General features: G+C 55.4%; 1 protein-coding gene across 7 annotated transcripts in view; it reads right to left on the bottom strand.

Moving 5' to 3' along the window:
• The window catches only part of B3GAT1 (beta-1,3-glucuronyltransferase 1), an 87724-nt gene that overhangs the window by 9092 nt on the left and 66402 nt on the right, over window positions 1–12230 (bottom strand). For 6 of the 7 annotated variants that reach the window (XM_064173083.1, XM_064173077.1, XM_064173081.1 and 3 more), the window contains 3 exons: window positions 6428–6546; window positions 6132–6278; window positions 3564–4072 (listed from right to left, as the gene is read on the bottom strand). In XM_064173083.1, the coding sequence (XP_064029153.1) occupies window positions 3564–4072; window positions 6132–6278; window positions 6428–6431 (660 nt within the window). In that variant the 5' untranslated portion in view covers window positions 6432–6546. Of the gene's footprint in view, window positions 1–3563; window positions 4073–6131; window positions 6279–6410; window positions 6547–12230 lie in introns of all 7 variants that reach the window. The other variant, XM_064173084.1, reaches the window with a different exon arrangement.

The following is a 12230-nucleotide window of genomic DNA, read 5'->3' as shown; positions in this document are numbered from 1 at the left end:
GATGCCCTGACCCAGCAGAGGATGCCCTGACCCAGCAGAGGATGCCCTGACCCAGCAGAGGATGTCCTGACCTAGCTGAGGATGCCCTGATCCAGCTGAGGATGTCCTGACCCAGCAGAGGATGTCCTGACCTAGCTGAGGATGTCCCTGCTCACTGCATGGGGGGGCTGGATTAGGTGACCTTTAGAGGGCCCTTCCAACCTGGGTAATTTTGATTCTGTAATGCCCCTGAACTTGAGCACAAACCCTAGAGCCAAGAGCCTGGACTAGCTTCACAGCATGACAGGATGTTAGAGGTTGGAAGGGGCCTCCAGAGATCATTGAGTCCAACCTCCCCTGCCAGAGTAGGACCATAATCTAGTGCAGCTTCCCAGGCTTGGAGGAAGCTGCAGAGCTCAGAACTCACCTGTACAAGGGTGGACATCTTGGAGCTGGAGAAGCAAAGTGCTGTGGAAAGTGGCAGCTAACACTAGCAACAGTAATGGACAACCTGGGAGCCAAGGGGGTGCTCAGCACTGAAAACAGCACAGCCATTGGTAGACACAACTGGGGCTGAGGAGTCTTTAGAGCTGTGGGGCACCAGCCCTCTGCACGGGCAGCTGGGGAAGTCAGGACAGAGTGGAGGACACCCTGTCCAGAGCCATGCCCAGCAGCAGGAATGGCCTAAATAGGAAGGGAGGGGCTTTCAGAAACACAGAACTGTTTGGCTTGGAAAAGGCCTCTAAGATCATCCAGTCCAACCAATCAACTCAACACCACCATGGCCACTAAACCATGTCTGAAAGTGCCATGCCCACACATTTCTTGAACATCTCTAGGGATGAGGACTGCACCATCTCCCTGGAAAGCTTTCTCTGCAAGCCAGGGAGCTTGAGCTGCCCACTTGAGCTGTGGAAAGGCTCAAAGCATCCACAGAGGGAGGCACTGCAGCTGTAGCTCACAGCCTCAGGGATAGCCAAGATGCAGACTCTCCCAAAAGGCAGGACAGAGCTTTGGAGCTGCTCCTGCTACCCGGCAGAACCACGCTGGATGCTTCTGCTCCCTGCAGTCAACAGCAACGGATGGGAGCCACCAGGGGACACTTGAGATGCCCACACTTGCCAAGGCAGATGCTCCGAATGCCACTCTGCCCGCCTGGCCCCCAGCGCCCTGTTCTGCTCGGCTGGCAGGCTTAGCCTCTCGTTCAGGCAGATCAGGGATCTCCCAGAGCTAATCTCATCACTGCTAATTACTGCAAACGAGAGCAGAAGAGCTCTGGCAGATGCCCTTCTGCATTATCCAGAGGCTAACGGCAGTCGCTGTCCACGGGGAGCAATAGCGGCAGTCTCCTGCGTTGCACGACACAGCTCAGTGGCTCCGTCCGACCTTAACTGCAGCTGCATCTCGGAGGGGAGAAGCCTCTGTGAGCCGAGGAAACCTTCCTGCTTTATTCATGTGCAGTGTCTGCCTCAAGATGCTGCCAGAGCCAGCCTCGGAGGGGGCTGTGGAATGCAGTCTGGGTTTGCTTGCAGATTCAGAAGCTTCTGTGCTTATCCAAGCTCAAGTGAGAACCATCAGTGAAGGGAAAGGGGGGACTTATGGAGCAAATCAACAGAAAATCCCTGGCAGGAAAACTGGCAGCTGATGGGGAAGGAATCATCCTCCTGGTTTATCCCTTGCTGCAGGAGCTCAGCCTCAGGGAAGCGAGAGAGCAAGCAGTGAGGCACAGGGTACCTGGCACTACGGCCACTGCAAACCTGCAGACAGGCAGAGGATCAGGAGCTGATTGAGAGCCCCCTGAGGAGTGGGACAAACATAAGGTGGGGAAGCACATGGGAGCCATCCCCTGCTCAAGCCTGTCAGGACATGCTGAAATTCCACCTGCCACCACAGCTCCTGAAGCCACAAACTTCCAGGCTGAGATCTCAGCCCCAACAGCCTGAGACACCCTCTCAGCCTTGGTGCTAGGACAGGAGGGCCACTGGAGGGGAGTGCTGCACAGGGCTGCTGGCAGACAGACAACCTCCCCCCCCAAACACTGCACGGGGGCTCCACACTGCTGGCAGGAGAAGCAAGCCCTGACAAACTCATGCTCATTGTGTGTGCAGCAACCTAGAGACAACTGCACAGAGGCTCTCTGAGCAAGCAGTCCTGCAGGTACTGTGCTGGCACCATCCAGTCCTGACTCTGACAGGACACTGCCACCCCAGCTGGGGCTCTGAGCAGAGCAGGTGCCAGGCTCTCGACAGAATGTGAGCAGTGGAGACTCTGGGGTAGGAAAAGACAAATGCAAACTGTAAGGAGGAAAGAGAAACTCCAGAGGCTCCTCACACAAGAACAGGAACTAGCAGACAGGTGCAGCACACAGGGGTGGTGGAGAAGAAAGGTGGAAAGGTGGATCAGGAGCCAGCCAGAAGTCTCCTCTGAGGTGGGACATGGAAGGAGAGTGGCCAAGGTTTCTTTTGCTGGGCATGTCAGACAGCAGATGAAGTTCCAACTAGAGAAAGCTGCACATGGGGGCAGGCAACTCCTCATTAGCCTCCTTCACAGAGAAACTATCTGCCTGTGGTCACAGGATCAAGTGAGATTCCCAGTGCCTGGCTCAGGGTGCTCTGGCTCAGGGAAATGCAGAGCAGCAACCAAACCCCAGAGAAAACCACAGGACAGCTCCAGTAGACCAAACAAGCCTGATGGAGAGCTCAGGAGAGGACAAACACAGTAGCTCCTCAGCTCACCATGCAGCATCTTTTACAGCACCAGCCCTAATCACAGCACCACAGCATGTCAGGGGCTGAAGGGACCTCCAAAGCTCCTCCAATCCAACCTCTGCCAGAGCAGGATCACCCAGAGCAGATCACATAGAACAGAACACATCTAGGCAGGCCTTGAATATCTCCAGAGAGGGAGACTCCACAGTCCTTCTGGGCAGCCTGTGCCAGGCTCTGGCACCCTCACAGGGGAAAAATTCCTCCTCACAAGCAAGCTGTGGACCTCCTTCTTGTGCATTACCTTTGTTTTTTGTAACATTCCTTTAGTGTAGCAAGGTAGGAATGCAGCCTTGGGTACAAATTGGAAGGCAAAACCCCCACACTGATACATCTAAAGAGAAAAAATAAAGAAAACCTTTTTGCTGTATGCTCTAAACCTTGCATCAGAGTATTTTTACTGCTGTAATGATGTAAATTACCCAGAAAAAGAGCAAAAGTTAACTTGGAGAAAGAACTTAGCCAGAAAAAGGAAAAAAAAGATGGAGGGGAGGGAAAAAAAAAGAGGTCCCAGAAAATGCTGATTTCTATTGTCCTCTGATAGTGGAAGCAATGTGCACATTGCATTGCTGTGGTGTTTGACAGTGGTAAAGGATTCTTGCACACAGCTTCTGTCCCCTTCCTTTGGCTCTACAAAGCCTTTTAATTCATTGTTTATAGCTTGGACTCGCTGATCCTGAGGGCCTTTTCCAACCTGGATGTTTCTGTGACTGTGTGAAGCCTCTCATGCCTCAGCTTCCACCCAGTTTCCCCTGTCCTGTCACTGGGCACCAGTCTGCTGTGTGCAGCCAGTCACCCCCCAGCTCAGCAGGCTCTTACCTCCTCGAAGAGCTCCAGGCTGTAGGTGTTGTCGTCGTCGGCAAAGTAAACGATGCCAGGCTGGCTGCTGTTTTTGTTAAAGGTCTCTCTCAGCCACCTCAGGGCCAGGTTCCTCTGCATGGTGCCCCGGGGGATGCGGGGGTCCCTCATGTCCCCCCTCAGCTTGTAGTTGCGGGGGGTCTCCACGTTGAGGTGGGTGTAGTTGAGCCCCGTGTCCCGCAGCAGGCGGGTGATGAGCGGCGTGCGGCGCTGCGAGTCCTCCACCAGGATCCAGTGCAGGTTGGGGACGTGCAGCAGGGTGTTGGCCAGGCGAGTCAGCTCTGCCTTCTGCACCGGCCGGCTGTAGGTGGGCGTGACGACGTGGATGGTGGGGAGGGTGTCTGACCACGGCGGCGGGCGGGTGTAAACGTACTCTGTCCTCACCACCTCCACAATGTCCCGCTCCGACAAGCAGTACTCCTTGGAGTCCAAGCCCGCGGCGAGGTCGCGCCGGGAGTCAGCACCATCATCTGGGCGAGGGCAGGAGGGAGAGGAACAAGCTTGGATGGACGCAGTCCTCCAGCAGCCCCCCCGCCCCCACCCCGAAGTGAGCCCAGCAGGCTGCTGGCCAAGAGCAGCCACCCCCCTGGGTTCGGAGCTCGGGATCGCGCCGTGAACAAGGACAGAAGTAAACACAGGAATGAGGGACAAAGGCAGATGAGAAAAGAAGTTCCTGCTTCCAGAACGGCAGCACCGAGCACGGCCTGAGGGCCTCGGGCAGAGCCGCAGCGCTGCAAACGGCGCTCACGGGAGGTCGGCTGGGCCAGAACCGGCGCCAGGCAAAGAGATCAGCAACAGGGATCAGCCACCGGCAATGGGTCCAGAGGAGGCCACGAAGATCTGGGCTGGAGAACCTCTGCTATGGGGATGAGTTGGGGCTGCTCAGCCTGGAGAAGAGAAGGCTCCAACAAGACCTTAGAGCAGCATTTCTATATCTGAAGGGGACCTACAGGAGAGCTGAGGAGAGGCTGTTCAGAAGGGCCTGTGGGGACAGGATGAGGGCAATGGTTTTGAAAGTGGAGCTGGGGAGGTTTAGGTTGGACATCAGGAGGGAGTTCTGCACAATGAGGGTGGCGAAATCCTGCAACAGGTTGCCCAAAGAGGTGGTCGAGGCCCCATCCGTGCAGACATTCAAGGACAAACTTGATGTGGCTCTGGGCAGCCTGGTCTAGTTGGATATGTCTCTGCTGCCCTGGGGGGGGGTTGAACAAGATGATCTCTGAGGGTCCCTTCCAGCCTGCTGCACTATGTGACTGTGATCCCTGAAGAGCTCCAGCACTCACCACACGGAGCAGGACAGGACTCACAACTCTGCATTGAGGCACTGAAGCCCCTGGGCTTGGGGGAGGCAGGAAATGAACTGATGAGAAAGCACCAGTCAGTGAAGCTGGGCAGGGTACTGCAGGACCTCTCTGCTCTCCTGACAGGCCTGGGATGGGGCACAGAAATCAGAGTGGTGCAGAGTACATTCCTAGCAGGCTTTCAAGCCTGTTTCGGTCCAGTAGAGCACTCATCCTCCAAGATGCCGCCCAGAGGGGACCACAGCCATTCTCCCCAAAGCAGTCACTGTCACAGGCAAAGCTAAAGCTGCTTGGTACAGACTCTGGACAATTCAAAGTGCAGATCATACTGCACTGCAAAAGGGTAAGTGTTTGTGGAGGGCAGGTGTGGACACTGAAATGAGAAGGAGAGAGATTCTGCCAGAGAAAGGGACCAGAGAAGGAACATGAGCTGGCCTCTTTCACAGACAAGCCTCCCTAAGCTGATCCACCTGCCCTATGCTCAGCAGAAGGGTAGGACCAAGGCTGAAGACAGCAGCAGGCAGTGTGGACAGCCCTCAAGAGCCCCCCCAGCCCTTGCAGGCCATTGCTGTGCCAAGAGCAAGATAAAAATGAGGACCCTTCTGGCCAGAGATGATCCCTCAGAACTTCCTGCATCGCTCTGACTTGGGCCAGGGCTCCATTAAATGTATTGTGTGGGCAGGTAGTGGGAAGCTGACTGCCTCAGACTGTAGCTCCACCAAGCAAGCAAGGGAGATGTTTGCCTTCCCCTCAGAGTTCAAGAGCACCAGTTTGATGCTTTCCTGAGGACACTTAAACACTGCTCCTTGCCTGTCTCCCAGAGCAGCTGTCTCAAGTGCCAGTTTTGTTTCATTTGCTCTCTCTCTTTTCTTGCAGCTTTCACGTTGGACTTACTTGTGTGCAGAATGCTGCAAGGGCCAGCAGGGAGGGACTTCTCTCCTCTGGATCAACAGGGGACAAAGGAAAACATCCATGCTCTGGACTTTGGCCATAAAGAGCTCTCCAAGTGCAGGAAGCATATCCCACGGCTTGGAGCCTGATGCCTCTGAAGACGCCGTACGAGCACTGGGCTGCTCCTACAGCAGAAGTGGGAAGGCTTCTGCAGAAGCATGGCCGGTGGAGGGGGCTGAGATGAGCATGGCTGCTACGGAGAAGTGAAATGAGAGAGGAGATGAGGGCGAGGGGAGGGATGTGCAGACTTGGCATGGGCAGGTTTGATTTCTCTCACCCTTGTGCACTGCAAGCAGCGGAGCAATGGTGCTCTGGTGCCAGACGGTGATTAGCAGCGTCCAGGGCAGGACTATCAGCACGATAGCCAGGATGTCTCGTCTCTTCGGCATCTCCAAGACTGACTGGGCCCACAGCTCCTCATTACCTGACAGTGAAAACCCCAGAGACAGAACAGCAGAGCACACGGAGAAGAGAAGTAAATGAGCAAGAAGGAGCAAGGACAGAGGGAGAGTGAGAGGCAGAGAGCAGCGGAGGCGACACGACTCGTGGGTCTTACCAGTGCTTACAACCCACCCATTGCAGAAGCAGGTTTGGAGGGGCCTCGGCTGCTGCGACCAGAAGCAGGAGGGCACTTCTACAGGACACTGCTGGGGCTGCCAGCAGGAACCTCAGGGACTCACTTGGAAGGAAACCTGCAACACAGAGCAAAGGTGAGTAGGCACAGAAAAGTGCTAGGGAGGTGCTGCAAAGGTTCACAAATCCTCCTTAACAAGGACAAGTCAACCCAGGGCAGTGAGTGACAGAAATGTGTCCAGCCAGCTAGGGAGAGCTGGCCAGAACCTTTGCACCCACTTGTCAAGGGTGTCCCTTGCTTCAGCCGTGCACAACTGGCTCAGTACTGCAGGGCCTGAACCATCCCCTGGTGGGAAAGGACTCCGCTCCCACCAGCCAGCCGAGCCACACAGCACCGAGGAGCCTCGAGGAGGATGCAGAGACCATAACGACCACATTACTTGTCTGATGCATCAGCAAGTCCTCTGACCCACCAGGTCAACTCCCTCTGCCAGACAGAGCACTCAGAACCACAGAATCATGGAACTGTTGAGGTTAGGAGAGACCTTTGAGACCATTGAGTCCAACTGCTCACCCAGAGCTCACAACTCCATCACTGCTGCTAAGCCACTGCCACTAAACCACATCCCTCAGCACCAGATCACAGAATCACAGCATTGTCAGGGCTGGAAGGGACCACAAGGATCAGCCAGACCCAAACCCCTGCCATGGGCAGGGACACCTCACACTACATCAGGCTGCCCAGAGCCTCATCCAGCCTGCCCTTAAACACCTCCAGGGATGAGGCCTCAACCACCTCCCTGGGCAACCTGTGCCAGGCTCTCACCACCCTCATGCTGAAGAACTTCTTCCTAACATCCAGTCTGACTCTCCCCATTTCCAGCTTTGTTCCATTCCCCCCAGTTCTAGCACTACCTGACAGCCTAAAAAGTCCCTCCCCAGCTTTTCAGTACCCCCCTTCAGATACTGGAAGGCCACAATGAGGTCACCTTGGAGCCTTCTCCTCTCCAGACTGAACAACTCCACCTCTCCCAGCCTGTCCCCACAGCCCTCTGAGCATCCTGGTGGCCCTGCTCTGCACAAGCTCCAGCATGTCCTGATCTTACTTGTGACAGAGGTTCCAGACCTGGACACCCACAGTGCTTTTAGAGCTCTCCAGGGACAGTGACTCCACCACTGCAGCCTGCACCAGTGCCTGACAATCCTTGCTGGGAAGAAATTCTTCCTAATATCCAACCTGAGCCTCCCCTTGCACAATTTGAGGCTGTTTCCTCTTATCCTGTTGTTGAGAGAAGAACCTGAAGAGACCAACCCCCACCTGACTCCAACCTCCTTTTAGAGAGTTGCAAAGGGTGCTGAAGTCTCCCCTCAGCCTCCTCTTCTGAAGACTAAACAGCTTCAATTCCCTCAGCTGCTCCTCACCTCAAGGGGTCGGGGTGGGGGGGTGGCTGCATTTGCTCTCTCTGGAACACAGCTGCAGTGAAGCCTCTGCCCCTGCCTTTGCCTATTGGTGAGCCCCCCACTCCCTCAGCTCACACCATCCTGGTGCCACCTTTGCTGCCACCAGCTTCAGCTCAGGCTCCCAACCTCCTGTTCAGGTTCATTTCCCCATCTCAGAGGTGCTGTGCCTGGAGTGTATTAAGCTGCCACAATGGCTTAGTTTTGATTCCACACAAGCACATACAAGATTTAAGCAGGCTGTATTTTATCCGAGTATCTTGGCAAGCAAAGTACATCACTTAGCAGGGCCAGGCAGGCTGGGCAGCTTGCAAACACAGGCAGCAGTTTAGTGCCACTGCTCCCAGGTGGGGGATGTGTTACCTGCTGCTAAAAAGGCTGCAATGCAGACAAGGGAGAGCCCAGGGAACGTTGCAGCAGAAGGCAGGGACACGCGCTGACCTCCCACACTGCACAGCCCCTGGCTGGACAGGCAGTGCCACTGCAGCACTCCACAACTGTCAGACCAGCCCCTTAAATCAGAGGGGAGCTTCTCAAGCCCAGGCTGTAAGTACAAAGCTATCTTGCAATGTTTTGGTGGCTGTTTTCCCCCCAAGACCCTTGGAGTTTGTTTAGCTTCATTGCATAGAATCCTAGAACCATAAAATCACAGAATCAGGGAACCACAAAGTTGTAGAACCATAAAAGAACAGAACCACAGAGCCACTGAGGTTGGAAGAGGCCTCTGAGGTCAAGGCCAACTGCTCACCCAGAGCTTACGATCCCACCACTGCTGCTACGCCACCACCACCAAGCCATGTCCCTCAGCACCACAAGGGCTGGGAGTGACAGGATGAGAAACAACAGCTTTGATCTGGGAGAGAGGAGGTTCAGACGTAGGAAATGCAGGGACACAGCAGTATGGAAGGAGGCCAGCTGCAGCCAGAGGGGCCTCCAGAAGAAACAGCAAACCTCTGAACTGACCACCAAAGACAACTGGCTCTACAGAAAGCAGAGCTTCCTGCGGCCAAGTATGGGGAACCAGCAGATAAAGGTTTCCACAGCCCCAGGATGTGCTCTATGCAGCTGCTGACCTTCGAGGAAGCCTCTCCAGCAAGGTGGATTTGCCCTTGTATGTTTCAGAACGAGAGAAAGCAGCCTCGTGCAGACAGAATAAACCAGGGAGGATGACGAGGAGCTGTTGCAGCCTTCTGGTGCACCCCAGTCCAGATCCCAGAGCCAGAGAAATCCCTTTGGCCCAGCACTGACAAAACACACAGTGCCCTCAGGAAAGAGTACCTGGCCTCATGCTTGCTGCCCCTGCAGCTGCTGTCAGTGCCTGGATGGAGGACGCTGGGCACAGGCATCCTCTGAATCCTCTGACAAAGCCAGAGCAAGGCGCTGGAGCATCCCTGGAGGGCAGAGCTGTAAGGTGCAGCTCTGAAGAGACTGAACACCTTGCCTGGTAAAGTGCCAAGGGACTCTGCCACTGGAGGGGCATTAAAGGAAATGAGAGGCTAAAAAGAGCCACTTGGAGTCAATTCACAGCATCTGGCAAGCTGCCACCGTGGGCTGGCACGCATCAAATGCCCCACTTGTCAAGGGCAGCTTCCTCCGCATCCACTGCTCTTACCTTAAAGAAGCCTTGTCCCTGCCTCCTGCCAATTCAGACTCCAGCTGTCGGCATCCTTCCACAGCACAGGGCTGGCCCTGGGCTTCCTCTGATGGAGAATGGGCACCTTGGGGCTGGGTGCTGCCCTGCTCCCCATCCCCTCAGCACCGGGGAAATGGAGTGGCTCCAACGATCTGTGCATTGGTCTCTCCAGCATCGACTCCGTTGAATTTGCTCCAGAGCACTTAGCAGCTCCTGGCTCAATCATCCACCGCTGTGGTGGTCCAGCTGCCGAGGGCCAGCCCAGCCCACCGCTGCCCCAGCAGAGAGAGCTGTTGGCTTGGCTTTGCTGCTCTGGCAGCAGACAGCAGCCAGGGACTGGATGGAACTGTCCCCACGGGAAGGCTTCCTCCCCGTGTCCTCCTGAGGCTGGCAGAATGCTGAACTGCTTTGGCACCGCGGGCAGCAGATGTACCCTGCTTGCAGGGTACCCTCCCCGTCCACCCTGCTCCTCTGGCCCAAAGGGACACCACCCCAGTGTGGATCCATGGCACAGATGGTGATGGGTGGCTGGGGCAGACCACGGAGCCACAGAGCAGCACAGCCTGAGCCCCAGTTACTGACCCAGACTTGTGCACCCCGAGCTGCCTGGCAGCACCCAGGGTGTGCCACGTAACCTGCTCTGCAGCAAAGACCTCGGCTGGCTGCTAACTCCTGGAGCCATCTGGTTTTCTTGATGACCCTGAGAAGCCTGACTGAAGGACATCTGAAGAATTCACCAGGGGCTTGCTGTGAGCACTGTGAAATCCAGCTCTAGCTGAAGCATTCCAAACGTGCTCCCTCTCAACCTGCTTAATGCAAGCGAGGGCCTCAGTGCGGGGTGACGCCGGGCCCGGCTGTGACACAGCCTCTCTCCACCTCCCCAGCACACACTGAGAGCTGCAAAAGGTGAAATCTTTTTTCTCCTGCCAAGGACAGCAGCGAGGCAGCACATGGGCACCTGTGATTTTACACTGCTGCTGAGAGAAGTCACAGCTTCACAGCCCAAGATGCAGGGGCTTGCCCTGCCTCCGAAACATCTCCTGCTGCCAAGGCTGAAGATGGCTTTGATGCTGTTCATGACACACAGCAGGGTAGCTGAAAATGAGCCTGGGGAAAGCAATGTCTGTGATAGGATGAGCAACGGATGGAAGCTGCAACACAGGAGGTTCCAGCTCAACACAAGGGGGAACTTCTTGGCTGGAAGGGTGCCAGAGCCCTGGCACAGGCTGCTCAGAGAGGCTGTGGAGTCTCCTTCTCTGGAGCCTCCCCAGGCCTGTCTGGATGTGTTCCTGTGATCCCTGAGCTAGATTGTGTGGTCCTGCTCTGGCAGGGGGCTTGGACTTGATGACCTCTTTGGTCCCTTCCAATCCCTGACACCCTGTGAGCCTGTGATGCCTCTCTTCAAAGCATTCACTCCCCTGTTGCCCTGCTGTAACACCACTTTCCCTTTCCCACTGAAAATCACCCACGGAGGTGCTGGAGTCATCCCTGGAGGTATTTAAAAGAATCATGGAACAGTTTGGGTTGGAAGAGACATCAAAGCTCATCCAGTTCCAACCCCCTGCCATGGGCAGGGACACATCCCACCAGCCCAGGTTGCTCAAGGCCTAATCCAACCTGGTCTTGAACACCTCTGGGGAGGGAGCATCCACAGCCTCCCTGCACAACCTGTATCAGTGCCTCAGGAATCTCTCCCCAGCCTCCAGTCTAGCACCCAGATGCATCTCCCCTTGCCACCACACACAGCACACTTTCTTCTGTTCAGACAGATCAGGCTAAAGCCCCAAACCACCACACTCAGACCTAAGCAGTCTGGGGGTTCAAATGCTTTGTTTTGCAGAGTTTGGAAGGACTTTTTTCTGCAGGAAGAATCTCCTTTGCCCTGCTGGCAGCAGGAGGCTTGTGCTGGGTGGTGGCAGAGGCTCAGCGTCCCCCGGCAGAGGGCAATGGCAGCAAGGCGAGGTGCGGCTGGAGGACGCTCAGCTCAGCACAGCTCTCACCCACCCTGCAGCCGTGGCTCAGCAGTGTACTGCATTATTAAAGCTGAAGGGGTTTGTGTGGTGGTTTTGGGGGGTTTGGTTGTTTGTTTTTTAATCAAGTTAATTGGTTTCAGCACTGACGCCCACAGCAAGCACTGATCTGATCTGATCTGGTTTGCAGTCGCTTTTCACCACCACCTTCCTCTGATCACACTCTGCCTCTTTGCTCCTTGGTGTTCTCACACTGGACAGAAACCATTTAGACTTCGTAGAATGGTTTGGGAAGGACCTCAAAGCTCTTCCAGTTCCAACCCTTGCCATGGGCAGGGACACCTGCCCCTAGCCCAGGCTGCTCAAGGCTTCATCCAACCTGGCGTTGAACACCTCCAGGGAGGGGACAGCCACAACCTCCCTGGGCAACCTGTCACAGTCTCTCCCCACTCTCACTCTTCCCAATTTCTTTCTAATCTCCAGTCTGAACTTCCCCTCTCCCAGCTCTCTCCCATTCAAAAGTCCCCCCCACAGGGTTATGCTCCAAACAGTGGAGACTCCCTCCCTAGCTCTCCTGTAGCCCCCTCACTGTAAACATTTTCTTCCCACTCTCCGTCTAAATCTCCCCTCAGCTTCCTCACCTAAAGAACTGCTGGAGCTGAGTTTTGTGTATACACAGAACTCAGTGTAGGAAAAACATTGTCTAGACATAAGGAAAACACATGCAGAAACCCCAAACACA

This window comes from Pogoniulus pusillus, chromosome 38, assembly GCF_015220805.1.
Source record: "Pogoniulus pusillus isolate bPogPus1 chromosome 38, bPogPus1.pri, whole genome shotgun sequence".
Lineage (NCBI taxonomy): Eukaryota > Metazoa > Chordata > Aves > Piciformes > Lybiidae > Pogoniulus > Pogoniulus pusillus.
This window is presented reverse-complemented; position numbering and strand designations above follow the sequence as displayed.